Genomic DNA, 15,375 nt, shown 5'->3' with positions numbered 1-15,375 from the left:
CCTCTTGCGTCTCCCTCCCTCCCACCCTCCCTATCCTATCCCTCTAGGTGGTCACAAAGCACAGAGCTAATCTCCCTGTGCTATGCGGCTGCTTCCCACTAGCTATCTATTTTAAGTTTGGTAGTGTATATATGTCCATGCCACTCTCTCACTTCGTCCCAGCGTACCCTTCCCCCTCTCCGTATCCTCAAGTCCATTCTCTAGTAGGTCTGCGTCTTTATTCCCGTCTTGCCCCTAGGTTCTTCATGACCATTTTTTTGTTTTGTTTTTTAGATTCCATATAAATGTGTTGACATACGGTATTTGTTTTTCTCTTTCTGACTTACTTCATTCCGTATATTTCACTATACTTTGAAAATATATAAGAGCATACAAATTTTTTAGCAGAGCAAGCAGGGAAAGAAAAGGAATAATGAGATTACAGCAACAGTTATCATATTGTTGAGGAAAACCTGTTAAAATGCAGATTCCAGGCACCCAATGCCCAAAGACTGTGATTCACTAAGTGTCACACAGGTTTCTGGAACCTTCATTTTTAATCAGTATACAGACCCTACCATCTTGATTCTGAAAGGCTGAGAAACGTTTATTCATAGGTTGCCATCACCCCAGTCTGATCCTACATGGGAAGTTTCGGATAAAGAACTCATAGGGCTCTGCTGCACAGAGTCATCAGTGCCATTACATTTAATTTTTTAATCAAATTCTTGATTAAAAAAGTGTTTCACTGAAGTCTATAAGAATTTAATATGCAGAACTAGACTTTCTACAACTTTAATCTCTACATGTGGTCTTGCAGAGTAAGCTTTAAATATTTCAGTTCTGATTGAGATTTTCTTCAGAGCTAAATTGGTTTCTTCTGTTGGTTCCTTTTCAAAAGGAACTGAAAGTGCTCTCCTGAGCACTAATATTGGTACTATGGTTACTCACGTCAGTCTCAGAACAGGGACGTGACCAAGTAAAACTGAAATCTGTCACCCCCAAAACTGTTATGGTTCATGACTTCCCCATTCTGGGTGCAGAGCCCCCCACCTTGTTTCCCATGTTCTTTCCCTTATCTGGAAAGCCCTTCCATTTATCGTCAAGATACTTAATTATTTTTGTCCTGAAAATTCCAATTCAAGTGCCATCACTCACATACTCTATCCTCTGATCTCCTTTTCCTCCTGTAGTGTATATCAGAGACTGTACAATATAACCTGTTATTGAAACCTTACCCTCTATTGTGTATTACTGTTTCATGTTTGTTGGTCTTATCTCCCAGTGTGTAAGTTTACTATGGGTAGAGAATGTGTCTGAAACTTGTACAATATTTACATCAGCTAGCCTAACAATCAGCACAAAATAGTTCAACAGGTACTCCCTGACGGATGAGGGGTGCTGTTTTCAAAATAAACATGAAGTCGACATCTCAGCTTCATTTATGACACCTTTATGAACTTGACTTAGTCATTTAACATCTACATACCTTGTCATTTTCATCCTAAAAGTGGAAGTTCTTTTAAAGTTTGTGGCAAAAATCGTGCATCTACCCTGGAGTCATCTGACACAGTTTGCTTCTCCTTACCGATATTCTGGGCATCTTGGTTGCTCTGTCTTGCTCTCATTTGCAGCTGGAACTTATGCTGGGAAGAGCAGAGGTGCAGCAGGTACTGGCATATCTTACTGTTGTCTGTCTGGAAGGCGTGTTTTATTCCATCTGATGTATTCTGCAATGTGATTTTCTTTTTCTACGATATTAATCAAGGGTATTTAAAATTAGGATATTTTCCTATTGCTTCATTGCATGACCAAATGTTAGAAACAATGAGTAAGTACAGATATTATTTTTACTTCACATTATTAGGCATGAATACTCATTGACCTATATCTAATATAAATATAGAAAAATATAACTCTGTATTGTTAGAAATTTAGGAAATAAATGAAATTAATATTATTTGCCACTTTTAGAAATTGTAGCCTAAATCAGATTGTATAGACTGTATACCAGCCACCAGCAAGGGAAACAGTTTCCTTTAAAGATTACTGATATTTTGAGTTTACTGCAATGTTTACAAACACCAAAACTATTTAAAAAAGAAATTACAAGAAATATATGTTCTACCGCCTTAGACAAAGGAAATGAAGCTCAACAAAAACTGATATTAATATGCAATAATAAGCACTGTGATTCAATCAAGAAAAATCTTGGTGGCATGAAGGCTGGGATGGAAGATGTGGGAAGTTAAGGAAAATGTTGGAATGCAGAAACACCGGATAACATAACTGCTGGGCTGAGAGATGAAACACATCAATATTTAGAGACAGTTATTTTTGCCAAATTCTGGGAAAGGAAAAGAATCATTAATCAGTTTTATCTCCCTGTTTCTTAAAAACGAATGTTTCATATGTAAGAGGACATCCTGAAATATTGCGACCTATGTGGTAAGGCTTGCAGTGATCCATATGCCTTAAAAGACTAGCATTCAACATGTCAGGGATCTAAGACTAATGTCTCTGGAGAATTGCTCAAGCCCAGCTAGATTCTACTGTAGCTCTTGGCTTCTCTACTGTACAAATTATTTCCTCTATATCATGTCCCTTGTCTTGCTGTCAAATGCAGAAATAGGCTCAGACAAGTCAAATTTCGTAGACTCACAAAAGATATGATAACAGAGTATTACTCAAACTTCAATCAGGCAGGTGCCATCTTCATAATTCCTGGTCTTAAAAACAAAATAAGACTATTAAGTTCTTGCTAGATGTTGTTACCAATGAAATCTTGGGGACCCTGTTCTCTCTTTCTTAAGAAAAGGAAATCAGCAAGTATTAGAGAGGAGTTAAAGCTATAGTAGCACCAAACTAGTATCCTGACTACCAGTAGCATTCCTAGTAACTCTTCAAATAGTTGGGGAATTTTTCTCCTAACAAACACTGCACTTAACCACTATCAAGTAATTCCCAAGGATGTTGAACTCCACAGTTGTAAAGCTGTACAGGTTTGAAACAAATCATAAGGATAATTGATCCTAAGTGTTAACTGATGGACTGGACAAGAAATGTGCCTAAGGAAATTCAGTTGTAAGAGATGAGAAGGGCGAAGGGTAACTTATCCATCTCCCCAGAGGCCAGTGGAAGAAAAAAGGAGAGTATAAAAAAGAGAGCTCTGTGTTAGAGAAAGAACTACAGGATAAACAAGTTCTGTTAAAGACGGGAATAGTTTGCAGGGAAATGTGGGCTATTCTTTATTACTGGAGATCTTTAAAAATGAGCTAATCACAGCTAGTTCTATTTCTATTCCAGGGCTGATGTGATAGCTGGTAAATGATGGCTGAATGCTGGATGATTATTTGATTTGCTGCCCTTTTAAAACTGGTCCAAATTAGATGGGTATTTAATTCATCAAGGTTTCCTCTAGGCACTTGCTCTGCCAGCATTTTCATTGGGGAAGGTAAGTTAAACCTAGGTAATTTCCTGATCTTGACAATCTTGGAAAGATGAGGATGGTCTGGGATTTCCTGAGAGAATACATTATTATGTGGTAATCTTAGTGGTATCTCTGGGTTTCACAGGAAACCAACCAACTAACCCTCAGGTCTAGAAATGATTCCAAAGGTCTCTAGGTTGAAGATTATCCACAGTCAGTTGGGACCTTGATATTAAAAACTTATAAATTTTGTTTGTTCTGGTGAAACCATATTTCAGCCCAAATATAAACTAAAGATGTCAGTAGTCCCTGAATACCATTAGTAAAACAAATACCTGAACAGATTTTTGATTTACCTCTGGGGTTTGCCAATCACACTTCAACGTTCAGATTTTCCACCTACTTCCAAAATCAAAATATGCCTTTATAGTTCATTATCTTTCATAAACATGATTTTCTAAAAATTGCTTTCCTAACTTTATCTCCAGAGACTACACACTAAAACTTAAAACTGTAGAAAGTCCTGAGGCTAGTTCATAAAAGTCAGTAAATCTCTGGACCACTGAGATTCACATACAGTTCTGTGAGGGACCTATTACTAAACTAGACAAAGTTCACTGGGGTTAAGATAATTATCAGTCTTAAATACATTAGAGGGTTTTCTCCATGTGAGAAGTATTAGTACCCTAGAAAAAGTTCTGAATTAACAGAGAAGTCAACTTGGTTGTAATTTAACTAAAGTTAATTGAGCATATAACCAGCTAAGAATTCTTTTAAAAATCACCTTCTGAGAAAACCAAAAACAAAATCTCAATAATACTTCCCACAACTAAGAAAGAAGAGTTAAATAGTATTAAGACATATAAGCCCTACTAAATGCCGGGGTTTAAAGTTCGCTTAAGAAAAGTTAATTAATACGTTACATTTGAAATCGACAACACCAATTTAAATGTAGAATCAAGAGAGGTTAAAATGGACATACGGAAAAAGAAATCTTCTTGGTTTCCCTCCATGGAAAGCGAAGGACCAATGTGCGAATTCCATTGTGAACCTCAAACACAAGGACACCTTTAGAACAGACTCCAAGCAGTATTCCCGTTTGTGACTTTTTCTCAGGGTGCACCCGGTGAAAATGAACTCCATATTCTGTCAGTCTTTGGCAGACCTGTTGGAACAATACCATAACATAATGCACCTTGGAAAAGGTAACTTAAAGATACAGAAGTTGTACCAATGTCATTTAATATGGAAAGGATAGTCTCTTAAACAAACGTTGCTGGAACAACTGGATATTCGTGTGCCAAGAAAATAAATCTTGACCCTTACTTTAGCCAATATATGAAAATTATCCCCCAAACGATAACAGACTTAAATACAGGAGCTAAAACAAGAAAATTTAAAAAATATTTGACTGTGGGTTAGACAAAGATATCTTAGACGGGACATAAAAAGCAGGAACCACAGAAGGAAAAATTGCTAAACTGAAGCTTCATTAACATCAGAAATTTCTGTGCTTCAAAAGTCAATGACAGGGGCTTCCCTGGTGGCACAGTGGTTGAGAGTCCGCCTGCCAATGCAGGGGGCGCGGGTTCGTGCCCCGGTCCGGGAGGATCCCACATGCCGTGGACTGGCTGGGCCCGTGAGCCATGGCCCCTGAACCTGTGCATCCGGAGCCTGTGCTCCGCAGTGGGAGAGGGCACAGCGGTGAGAGGCCCCAGCGGTGAGAGGCCCGCGTACCACAAAAAAAACAAAAAACAAAACAAAACAAAAGTCAATGACAGGAAAACAAAGGCAAGTCACAGACTGGGAGTTAAGGAATCGTATCTAGAATACATAAAGAATACATACTTCTCAGATACAAAATAACCAGATACAAAAATGGGCAAAGGATTTTATTAGACACATCAACAAAGAAGATACATGAACGACAAATAAACGTATGAAAAGATGCTCAAAATAACAGTAATTAGGGAAATACAAATTAAAACCACAATCATAAACCACTGCTTACCTTATTTCAATAGCTAAAATGAAAAAAAAAAAAGAAAACAAAACTAAACATACCCAGTGTTTTTAAGGGTGTAGAGCAACTGGAAATCCCATACGTTACTGGTAGTACTGTAAAACTGTACAACCACTTGAGAACAATTTGGCAGTTCTGCAGAAGTAACACATACACTTACCATAGATCCCAGCAAACCTAATGGTAGGTATTTACTCAAGAAAAAGAAAAATCATATGTTCATGCAAAAATGTGTATTTGAGTGTTTAAAGCAGCTTTATATCCATCAACTAAAGAAAAAATAAACAAATCATTGCATATCTGTACAACAGAAAACTACTCAGCCATAATAAACAAACTACTATACACACCACACATGGATGAATCTCAAAAGCATTATTCTAAGTGCAAAGAACCAGACAGAGAAGACTATGCAATATATGATTCTTTAAATGAAATTCTGGAAAAGAAAAAATTATGGTGATAGAAAGCAGATCAGTATTTGCCAGAGGTTAGGAATAGGGGGGAAGGGACTGAATGGAAAGGGACATGAGGGAAATTTTTGGTGTTGGATGTGTTATATTTTTGGCAAACTTTTTATTTAAAGGGCTAGATAGGAAACATTTTCAGCTTTGTGGGTCATATGATCTCTGTCGTAACTACTTAACCTTGCTGTTGTAGTGTGAAAGCAGATACAGACAATAGGGAAACAAATGAGCATGGCCAAGTTCCAATAAAAGCTTACTTATAAAATAGGCAGACCACAGTTTGCTAACCCTTGTTCTTTATCATGGTTGTGGAAATGGTTGCTCAACTGTATATATATTTTCAACACTCACTGAATTGAACATTTAAAAGTGGTCAATTTTGGGCTTCCCTTGTGGTGCAGTGGTTAAGAATCTGCCTGCCAGTGCAGGGGACACGGGTTTGAGCCCTGGTCCGGGAAGATCCCGCATGCCGCGGAGCAACTAAGCCCGTGTGCCACAACTACTGAAGCCCGCGTGCCACAACTACTGAAGGCTGTGTGCCTAGAGCCTGTGCTCTGCAACGAGAAGCCACTGAAATGAGAAGCCCACGCACCACTACAAGGAGTAGCCCCCACTCGCCACAACTAGAGAAAGCCCCTGCGCAGGAACAAAGACCCAATGCAGCCATAAATAAATAAATAAATTAATTAATTAAATAAATGTATTTAAAAAAATAAAATAAAAGTGGTCAATTTTATTATATGTAAATTATACCTCAATAAAGCAGATTTACAAAAAGATATAAAAGTTTTTCAGAGGCAATATGATATATAGCAGAAGGGTAACCTTGGAAGGGTGTATTAATGAGATTTAAAAAAAAATTCTTAGGTTAGAAGAAAGATGCTCAAGCTGAAGAGAAAAGGAGTAACAGGATACATTATCAGAAGGAGAAGGGCAGCCTACTATGCATTAAGCACACTACTTATATGGGGAAAACTGAAGCTCAGAGAGGTTAAAGTACATTGTCCAAGTTTACCCAGCTGGTTGAAACAAGAATTCAAATCCAAGACTGTCTGAAAATCCCCATGCAAATTCTTTCTGCTGTGTTAATCTGTCTTCTACCTTTATTAATAAAAATATAACTTGAGGGCCTCCCTGGTGGCGCAGTGGTTGAGGGTCCGCCTGCCGATGCAGGGGATACGGGTTCGTGCCCCGGTCTGGGAGGATCCCATATGCCGCGGAGCGGCTGGGCCCGTGAGCCATGGCCTCTGGGCCTGCGCGTCCGGAGCCTGTGCTCCGCAACGGGAGAGGCCACAACAGTGAGAGGCCCGCATACCGCAAAAAGAAAAAAAAAAAAAAAAAAAAAAAAAAAAAAAAAAATATATATATATATATATAACTTGATATTTACTTCCCACAAGTATAAACATGTAATAACCGAGGAAAAAAATAAGTACATAAGGTAATGTCTTTAAAAGTAGAGTCAACTTAAAACAAAACACCCTGTCTTTCTTACCATGAATCCTAGATTAAAGGTGGTGTAAGTCTGTGAATGAAACCCCTTTACAGATATTTGTAGGGCTGGGAAACTTGGCTCCCTTCCCTTATTATGGAGCAGCAAATTTAAGGCGTGCTGTTACATCCTGGGGAGCTGCAAGAGGAGAATATTCTTTTCTTTTCTTTTATTTTTTTGTTGGCCATGCCACAGGGCATATGGGATCTTAGTTCCCTGACCGGAATTGAACCTGCATGCCCTGCAGTGGAAGCAGGGAGTCTTAACCACTGGACCACTGGGGAAGTCCCCTCAAGAGGAGAATATTTTGAAATTTCTCTTCTCAATAGAATATTATCATATATTTGCTGTTCACATTGGAAGTTTGCATAGTAGTCTTTTCTAATCATAAGCGCACTGTTATTCATCTGAGGTCTTATAGGAACATGGTGGCAGAACTGAAACTATAAATCAATTTTTCTAACCCCCTTCCCCTGTGTAAATTAGTTGGCATTAATGGAAAGACTATTTTTAGAAGATATAATTGAATCTTAAGCTTTTTAAGAAAAAACAAAGCAAAACAACTCTAGAATTAGTTTCAACTTGCCTTTCTTATCCAGACAGTCACAAAATCCAATTGTTTCTTCTTTATAATATATCTTGATTTTGAGAGTATGAAATAGGATAAAAGCATATAATCCATAGCCAGATAGATACGGGTTCAAATCATAGTTTTGCTCCACATATCAGCCACTGACTTTGGGAACATTACATTTCCTCTCTGAGCCTCAGTTCTCTCTTTTACGAGATGAGAATTAAAATACCATGGTTTTAGTCAGGAATAAGTGAGCTGAGATAAAGCATATAGCATCAGTTATTGGCACCTGAGCTTTTAGATGTATGTCTTCCAACACTTCTTCCTTACTTTGAAAAAGATAGTAAGTTTATCATTTGTAATCTTGCATGCTTACCTTTAAATATTCTAACTCTGTCTCTTTTTCAGAAGCTCCCACATAGGTATTATGCAATTTCGGTAACTCTTCTTTAATATAGGATAAATCAAGTTTCTCCATCACTCTGGGAGGTAAATAATGCTCCAGTCTAAAATAAGACACACCATGAACCTAAAAGGAGAGTGTTTTTGTAAGAAATTCTGTTTGCCCTCTTCCTCCTATCTTAAAGTTCTTGCCTCAACAAGAGATAAGGTACTCCTATTTATACTTCTCTCTGAGGAATGAGTTTTAGAGAAAGTACATCTGTCTTTCTCTTTTATTCAGTGAAGTAGAATGACTGAACTGATCAGCAAGCTTGAGGAGAGACTGACAATCAAAGGCCAAATGTCACTACAGTTAAGGATTAATGTTGTGAAGGATGCTGCCTGAGTGGCACAATCTCTTCTTGCTCCCTGCTTCCTCTTAGGTCCACTTGTATTCAGGTGCATTTGGCCTTGAACATGTGCTCTCCATACAGTGAGCTCTGCTGGGTTCTCAGCCTATTACTGCATTGATCCATGTGGAAGGTGGAAGACCCCTTTGATCCAGATTTGGCTGGTAACCCTTATGTCTAGTATCTGTTACTTAGAAATAGGGAGAAGGAAGGGTAAATGCTAGATATCCCAAAACTCTCAAACAGGATAATTTTTAAACAGAAAAAAAAAAGAAAGGAAGGAAGGAAGGAAGGGAGGGAGGGAGGGAGAGGGAGGCGGGGGAGAGAGAGAAAGAGTGAGTGAGAGAGAGAGAGAGAGAGAAAGAAAGAAAGAAAGAAAGAAAGAAAGAAATCCCACACTGCATGATTTGAAATAACCAATACACATGGGGAACTCGGTCATTCTGAGGCACAAAACTAGCCTCAAAAATCTCCAGATATAAACAGCAAACACCTTAACCAGGTTTAGTCTTTAATCATGCTGAGGATAAGACACCAATGCAAAATCTGTCGTGGAGAAAAAAATAAATCCTACCTCTGGTTGATAATCTCCATACTCAGCTTGTAGAGCCAAGGATGCTAGTAATAAAGAAGTCTCATCATCACAGTGCATCCTCTCCTCCAAGATATCTTTTCGCAGCTGAAGATAATACTGATGACAGGTCAGAGTATGTCTGGGAAAACAAATACATACACAAAACATCTAGGCTTTTGATCTTGAATCTTGGGGTGATTTTTTTTTATTGGCATATAAGTTTAGTTGCCAAGATGGCTTATGATTAAGCATAATAAATTAATAAACTATATTAAAGGAAATACTTCTTTTATGATAAAGAAGACTTTATCATTGATCAGAATAAAATAATTCAGAATAAAATAATAAGCAATAATAAATAAGACTTTATCATTGATCAGAATTCAATAATTCGATAATAAAATAATTATTGAAAATAATTATTTCAATAATTATTTGAAATAATTCAGAATAAAATAAATCAGTAAACTAAAGGGTCAAAACATCAGGGGCCAAAAAGAGAAACACAGACACTCTTGTGTACTCACTGTATTAGACTAACATCATCCATGAAAAATTTAATTCGAAAAAACAAAGTAAAATTAACGGAGGCTTTGCTCTTTTTCTTTGGTTCTTCTTTCCATCCCTCGGGGGCCACTTTGGTTAATTTTAGATCAGGATCAACAAAGAAATATTCATTATCTAGAACAGAATGAGAAATATTCAGATAAAATAAAAATACTTTCATGTTTTCTTTTAATTTCTTCATTTTTTGGTCAGACTTACAGAAAACAGTTTTACACCAGAATAAAACAGGATCGTTAAGAAGTATGACAGGGAATTCTGAGGCACTGCATATGGATGGGAGGCAGTATGGCTCAGTCTTCTATAAATGAGGGCATTGAAGACAGACAGATGTGGATTCAACCCCTGGCCACATCATTTACTACCTGGGTGATACTGAATAAATTATGTAACCTATCTAGACATCAATTTTCTTGTCTGTAAAGTCAGGATAGTGCTAATTGCTGCTTTTTAGGGTTGTTGTAGAGATCAAATGACATAATGGTTATAAAATATTTGGTAGTTTAAAGCATGTGGCACATGGTAAGCATTCAATAAATATTAGCTATATTTGTTATAGTTGAGCTACCATTGAAACCTAGAAGGAACAATAATCATCATTTTATTTTTAGTTTTAATGTCATCATTTAACTCTTGATTCTCTCCAAATAAAAGATTAGTCAGTAAAATCTGACTTATCCAGAATGTTTAAGAAATTAGATACAAAATTAGATACAAAATTCTGACTAACTGAATATTTTTATACAGATAGTATTACATTAGTCTAAAACTGCAATTAGTAAAGTGATAGAACATCAACTAATCAAATATTTATTGGATGACTCTACAAAATGAATTATTAGTGTTTAAGGAACAAGAATTCAATAAACTAAGTTGAAAGACATATTTCTTGTATGACAAAGATGGTGTTATCCTGATCTTGTAGGGTTTCAGGGTGATTTGTTCCTTCAATTATAATTTATTGTACTTTGTTGTCAAAGCTTTTTAGGTTAAATTTTGAGGTAAACAGGAATCTGAAATATTGAAGAGTAATTTATAAATATAGTAATATTAAAGAAATATTTATTTAAACCCAGCTCCAAAGGGTTTTTTTAAAAAAAAAACAAATTCTTTAAAAAAATTTATTTATATTTTATTTATTTTTATTTTTGGCTGCATTGGGTCTTTGTTGCTGCGTGTGGGCTTTCTCTAGTTGCAGCAAGCAGGGGCTACTCTTTGATGCAGTGCATGGGCCTCATTGCGGTGGCTTCTCTTGTTGCGGAGCATGGGCTCTAGGCGCATGGGCTTCAGTAGTTGTGGTGCACGGGCTCTAGAACACAGTCTCGGTAGTTGTGGTGCACGGGCTTAGTTGCTCCGCTGCATGTGGGATTTCCCAGACCAGGGCTCAAGCCCATGTCCCCTACACTGGCAGGCGGATTCTTAACCTCTGTGCCACCAGGGAAGTCCCCAAGGGGTTTCTTATTGCTATGACAATTCTAATTGATAAACATCAGCAGCTTCTACTGAATCTGTGTTCTGAGACCACCATGGTTGTGAACATCACAGGTCAGTGGATGTAATGCTTAAAAAATGTGAAATGGCTTATTTTCTGTCATCAACTGACAACATTTAGGAAGACACTGTTTCTAGGACAGTAAGCTGAAGAAGTTGATATGGAGATTCAGAAATAGGGTCCTGCTATATATTCAAACTCATATTAGTAGAATACTAATTTCTAGAGTATATATGTAGGCAAAATTATGGTCCCCAAAATATAACAATTAAAATCTATGTTTATATAGCCAGTGCCAGAGAAAAATCTTCATGATCAGGTACAGAAGATGCTAAAAAGACACGGCTATTAAAACAATGTACCTAGTTAGGAAAAGGAAGGGAGTTCCTAACTCCTATTTCTCAATGCTGACATATCCATGTAGTTAATATTTCCCAAAAGAAGGTTAGGCAGAACAGATACAGGAAGTCGTTGTTGCTAAGTTTCCATACTATACCCTGAATTTAAAATGCCTTGGTACCTTTGAGGGTAGCTAAAGCAAACAAATGATGTTCCACTAAGCCAATATGGGCCACAAGCATATCAAACACATCTTTACATATAGTTTTGGTATCACAAGTCAGTTCCAGTTTCTGTCCACTCAGAAGCATTATGTTTACTTTTCTTCGGTTATCCTCATTCTTCCCTTTCTTGGTCTACGATTGAAAAAAATGAATGGAAGTTATCAATGTAAACATTATAAGAATTTTACTGTTTTAAAAAAATCATTACTAAAATTATTTTCTAAAAGTGACACAAAGTGGTTTTATTACTTACAAGGATAGACCGCGGCAAATCCAAAGATATAAATGGTTCAATCGTCATTTTCACAAACTCAGGGCCAAAGAAATTCTGTGAATCACAGAAGTAGAATCAATAGATTTTATCATTTATTCTAGCTCTTTCTTTGAAAGGAAAATAATGTAATAATAATAATAATAATAATAAACAACTACATGTAAGGCCACCATATTAGAACTAGTGATCTGAAACAAATGTAAAAACTTTCAATAAAGAAGTACGGTGGAATTTGCCAAGAACGGGAATGGAATATGCTTTACACTAAGTGTGAACAGAAGTTGTATCAGCTTCATTTTCTACCAGCAACATAAAATATAAAGCCTGGCTTTATATTGTTTTACATAAATAAAGATTTTCATTTTTTGGACTCCAGGTAGACTCAAACTCCCCCCCTCAAAAAATAGCAGTCTCAATTATTGAAGTAATATAGAGTTGTCAAGTTCACATAAGGATTTGGTTTAATAATGCTAATGTATAAAGTTATTGAACAGAATTTCATTATTTCAGAGAATGATATTCAATTTGTCCTAAAACAAGTCTTAGTTATTGGACAACATCTATTTTGATATTACAAAAGACACATCCATCTGTAATCAAGTTCTTGGAATCCTGTACTTTTTTGTTCTAATTAGTGACAACTAGGGATATTATAAGTATCACAGTCTCTGCTCCCTATTGCTGCTTCTAGTAAGAAAATAATATCTCAGGAGCTGGGGAGAGTAGAGTCCACATTCTGCATTTACTTCTTTTCAATCTACTCTTTCCCTTTACATCTTGTATATCCAGGGTTTTCTGCCTAGAGGGGAGAATTGGTTGAAGAGATAACTTAAAACAAGTTAGACTCCAGGAGGGAGCAGCATTCAGAATTGACAGAAAAATTACGTCCAAATGGGCAAAAGGTAGAATGAATGCAGGGCTAATTTTTAGGCCAAAGGCAGGTGGTGTGTGTGTGTGGGGGGGCGAGCTTTTGTGCATGCATGTGTTTGAACTAATGGGGGTTTACTGGAGTTTTATTTTTGTTGGTTTCTTCTTTGCATTTCACTGTGCAGTTCATTTGGTTGCTTGATGTGGGAATTCTATCCAACAGCCAGGTGTGGAACATGTGACAGGTACCATTTAAGTAAAAGTTTAACAGTAAGCATTTGTTAATACTCAACGAACGAGTAGGACAGATTTTAAATGAGAATAGAAACAGAGTAGAAGGAATGACAATAGTCTGCCATGGAAAACACAGAATTTGATACAGATCAAATAAGGCAATAGAGTATGAACATTAAAAATTTGTCTGCATCAAAAATAATACAGAAAAAAAACCCTAAAAACTTATGTTTGGGTAAATAACATTAGTTCAATTGTGAAATTGTTCCTCCTAATACTAGTACTATTTTCAGCCTCAAGAATATAGCCTTCCTACTCTTTTTATTTTATTTATTTATTTATTTATTTGGCTGCACTTCACAGCTCTCAGGATCTTAGTTCCCCCACTAGGGATCGAACCTGGGCCCCCTGCAGTAGAAGCGTGGAGTCCCAACCACTGGACCTCTAGGGAATACTCCCTTCCTGCTCTTTTTTTTTTAGAAAAAACACTATGTGGTCCTTCAATGACCAATAGTTCAACTTCTCTAGTCATTGATATAGCATGTCTCTGATGAAGAAAGCAGACAGTGACTGACTGAAAGGAAACACAGGTTTTTAGTGAGATGACACATAACAGTGGCATACTATAAAGGTACAGACTCTCTAATGAGCCAAAGTTCTGCATTAGCTCTCTGAAACTACGATTTTAGAAAAAGATTTGTATATATGGTGCCTTTTATGCTTTATATGGGTCTTTAATTATTGGAAGCCCATGCTATCCTGCCTATTGCTTAATTTTGACAAATGTATTGGTTATAATGATAAATTGATGAAGCCTTATTTAATTTCTTCCCTTCAGCTTGAAATAAATTCAGTTGTATTTTATTGAAATCTAATAACTTTAAAATTAGACACTGTCTGGGCTTCCCTGGTGGCGCAGTGGTTGAGAGTCCGCCTGCCGATGCAGGGGACACGGGTTCGTGTCCCGGTCTGGGAAGATCCTACATGCCATGGAGTGGCTGGGTCCGTGAGCCATGGCCGCTGAGCCTGCGTGTCCGGAGCCTGTGCTCCGCAACGGGAAAGGCCACAACAGTGAGAGGCCTGCGTATCGCAAAAAAAAAAAAAAAAAAAAGACACTGTCTTATAAATTACAACCCAATTCCACATTTTAAAAATTAGCATAATGAGAAACAAAGTGGTTTAAAAATGTACATAAAGACATATTATTAGAAATTGAATTATTAGAAACTGAATCCAAGTCTTCTAATTTGTAGTTCAGTGTAATTTTCACCATGCAACACTGTTTCTTCTCCTTAGAAGACTATGAGGAAAATTTGAATTCTATCAATTTCAGGGTATACAAAAATGCTTTTAGGAAGATTCTTTGAAATAAGCAAGAAAACCCAAAACAGAATAAGATAATATACTTTCTTAGTGTAGGACTAAAAAGAAAAAAATCATTCTAGATTTTATCACTTTCCTAACATTTATTTTGCTTTTGAAGAATTATCTGTAAAGGAACAATACAAATGAGATACTGCCTCATCTATCAAATTGGTGATAATAATAAAAAAAAGAATGATAATATCAGAGTCAGTAAGAATATGGTGAAAACAGACATGATCAGAGGAAACATAAATTGGAAGAAACTTTTAAAGGGCAATTTGACAATATGTATAAAATGTCTTAAAAGGTATTTGCCTTTGACTTGGCTATTCTACTTGGAGGAAGTTATCTGCAAAGATTTAGCTATAAGGATGTTTATAGCAATTACAAATTAGAAACATTTTAAATGTCCAATAGCTGGAAACTGATTAAATAAATTATGGTACACAGTACGTTCACATAATGGAGTACTTTACAGCCCTTAACAATAGTATTATAAAAGTTGTAAAATGTTCATGATATTTTATATGAGAAAAGACTATGTTCATTTTGAGCTTATGCTTATAAAAATATAGAGGACATATACTGAAAGAAAAATAAACCAACTAAACACACAAAAGAAAAATTCCCCATGGATACAAGATTTGTTCTTTCTTATCTTTGGATATTGTAATATGAGGATATGA

General features: G+C 36.5%; 1 protein-coding gene across 8 annotated transcripts in view; it reads right to left on the bottom strand.

Annotated features, from left to right (window-relative positions):
- Positions 1–15,375, bottom strand: part of PTPN13 (protein tyrosine phosphatase non-receptor type 13) — a 222,311-nt gene that overhangs the window by 75,305 nt on the left and 131,631 nt on the right. For all 8 annotated transcript variants that reach the window (XM_081238122.1, XM_081238124.1, XM_081238125.1 and 5 more), the window contains 7 exons: positions 12,203–12,277; positions 11,907–12,081; positions 9,858–10,011; positions 9,331–9,469; positions 8,342–8,494; positions 4,392–4,574; positions 1,568–1,730 (listed from right to left, as the gene is read on the bottom strand). In XM_081238122.1, coding sequence (XP_081094248.1) covers positions 1,568–1,730; positions 4,392–4,574; positions 8,342–8,494; positions 9,331–9,469; positions 9,858–10,011; positions 11,907–12,081; positions 12,203–12,277 — 1,042 coding nt within the window. The remainder of the gene's footprint in view (positions 1–1,567; positions 1,731–4,391; positions 4,575–8,341; positions 8,495–9,330; positions 9,470–9,857; positions 10,012–11,906; positions 12,082–12,202; positions 12,278–15,375) is intronic.

The sequence above is a fragment of the Mesoplodon bidens genome (assembly GCF_964165515.1).
Source record: "Mesoplodon bidens genome assembly, chromosome: 1".
In the NCBI taxonomy this organism is placed as follows: Eukaryota; Metazoa; Chordata; class Mammalia; order Artiodactyla; family Ziphiidae; genus Mesoplodon; species Mesoplodon bidens.
The sequence above is the reverse complement of the archived record's forward strand: the minus strand, read 5'-3'. Positions and strand labels throughout refer to the sequence as shown.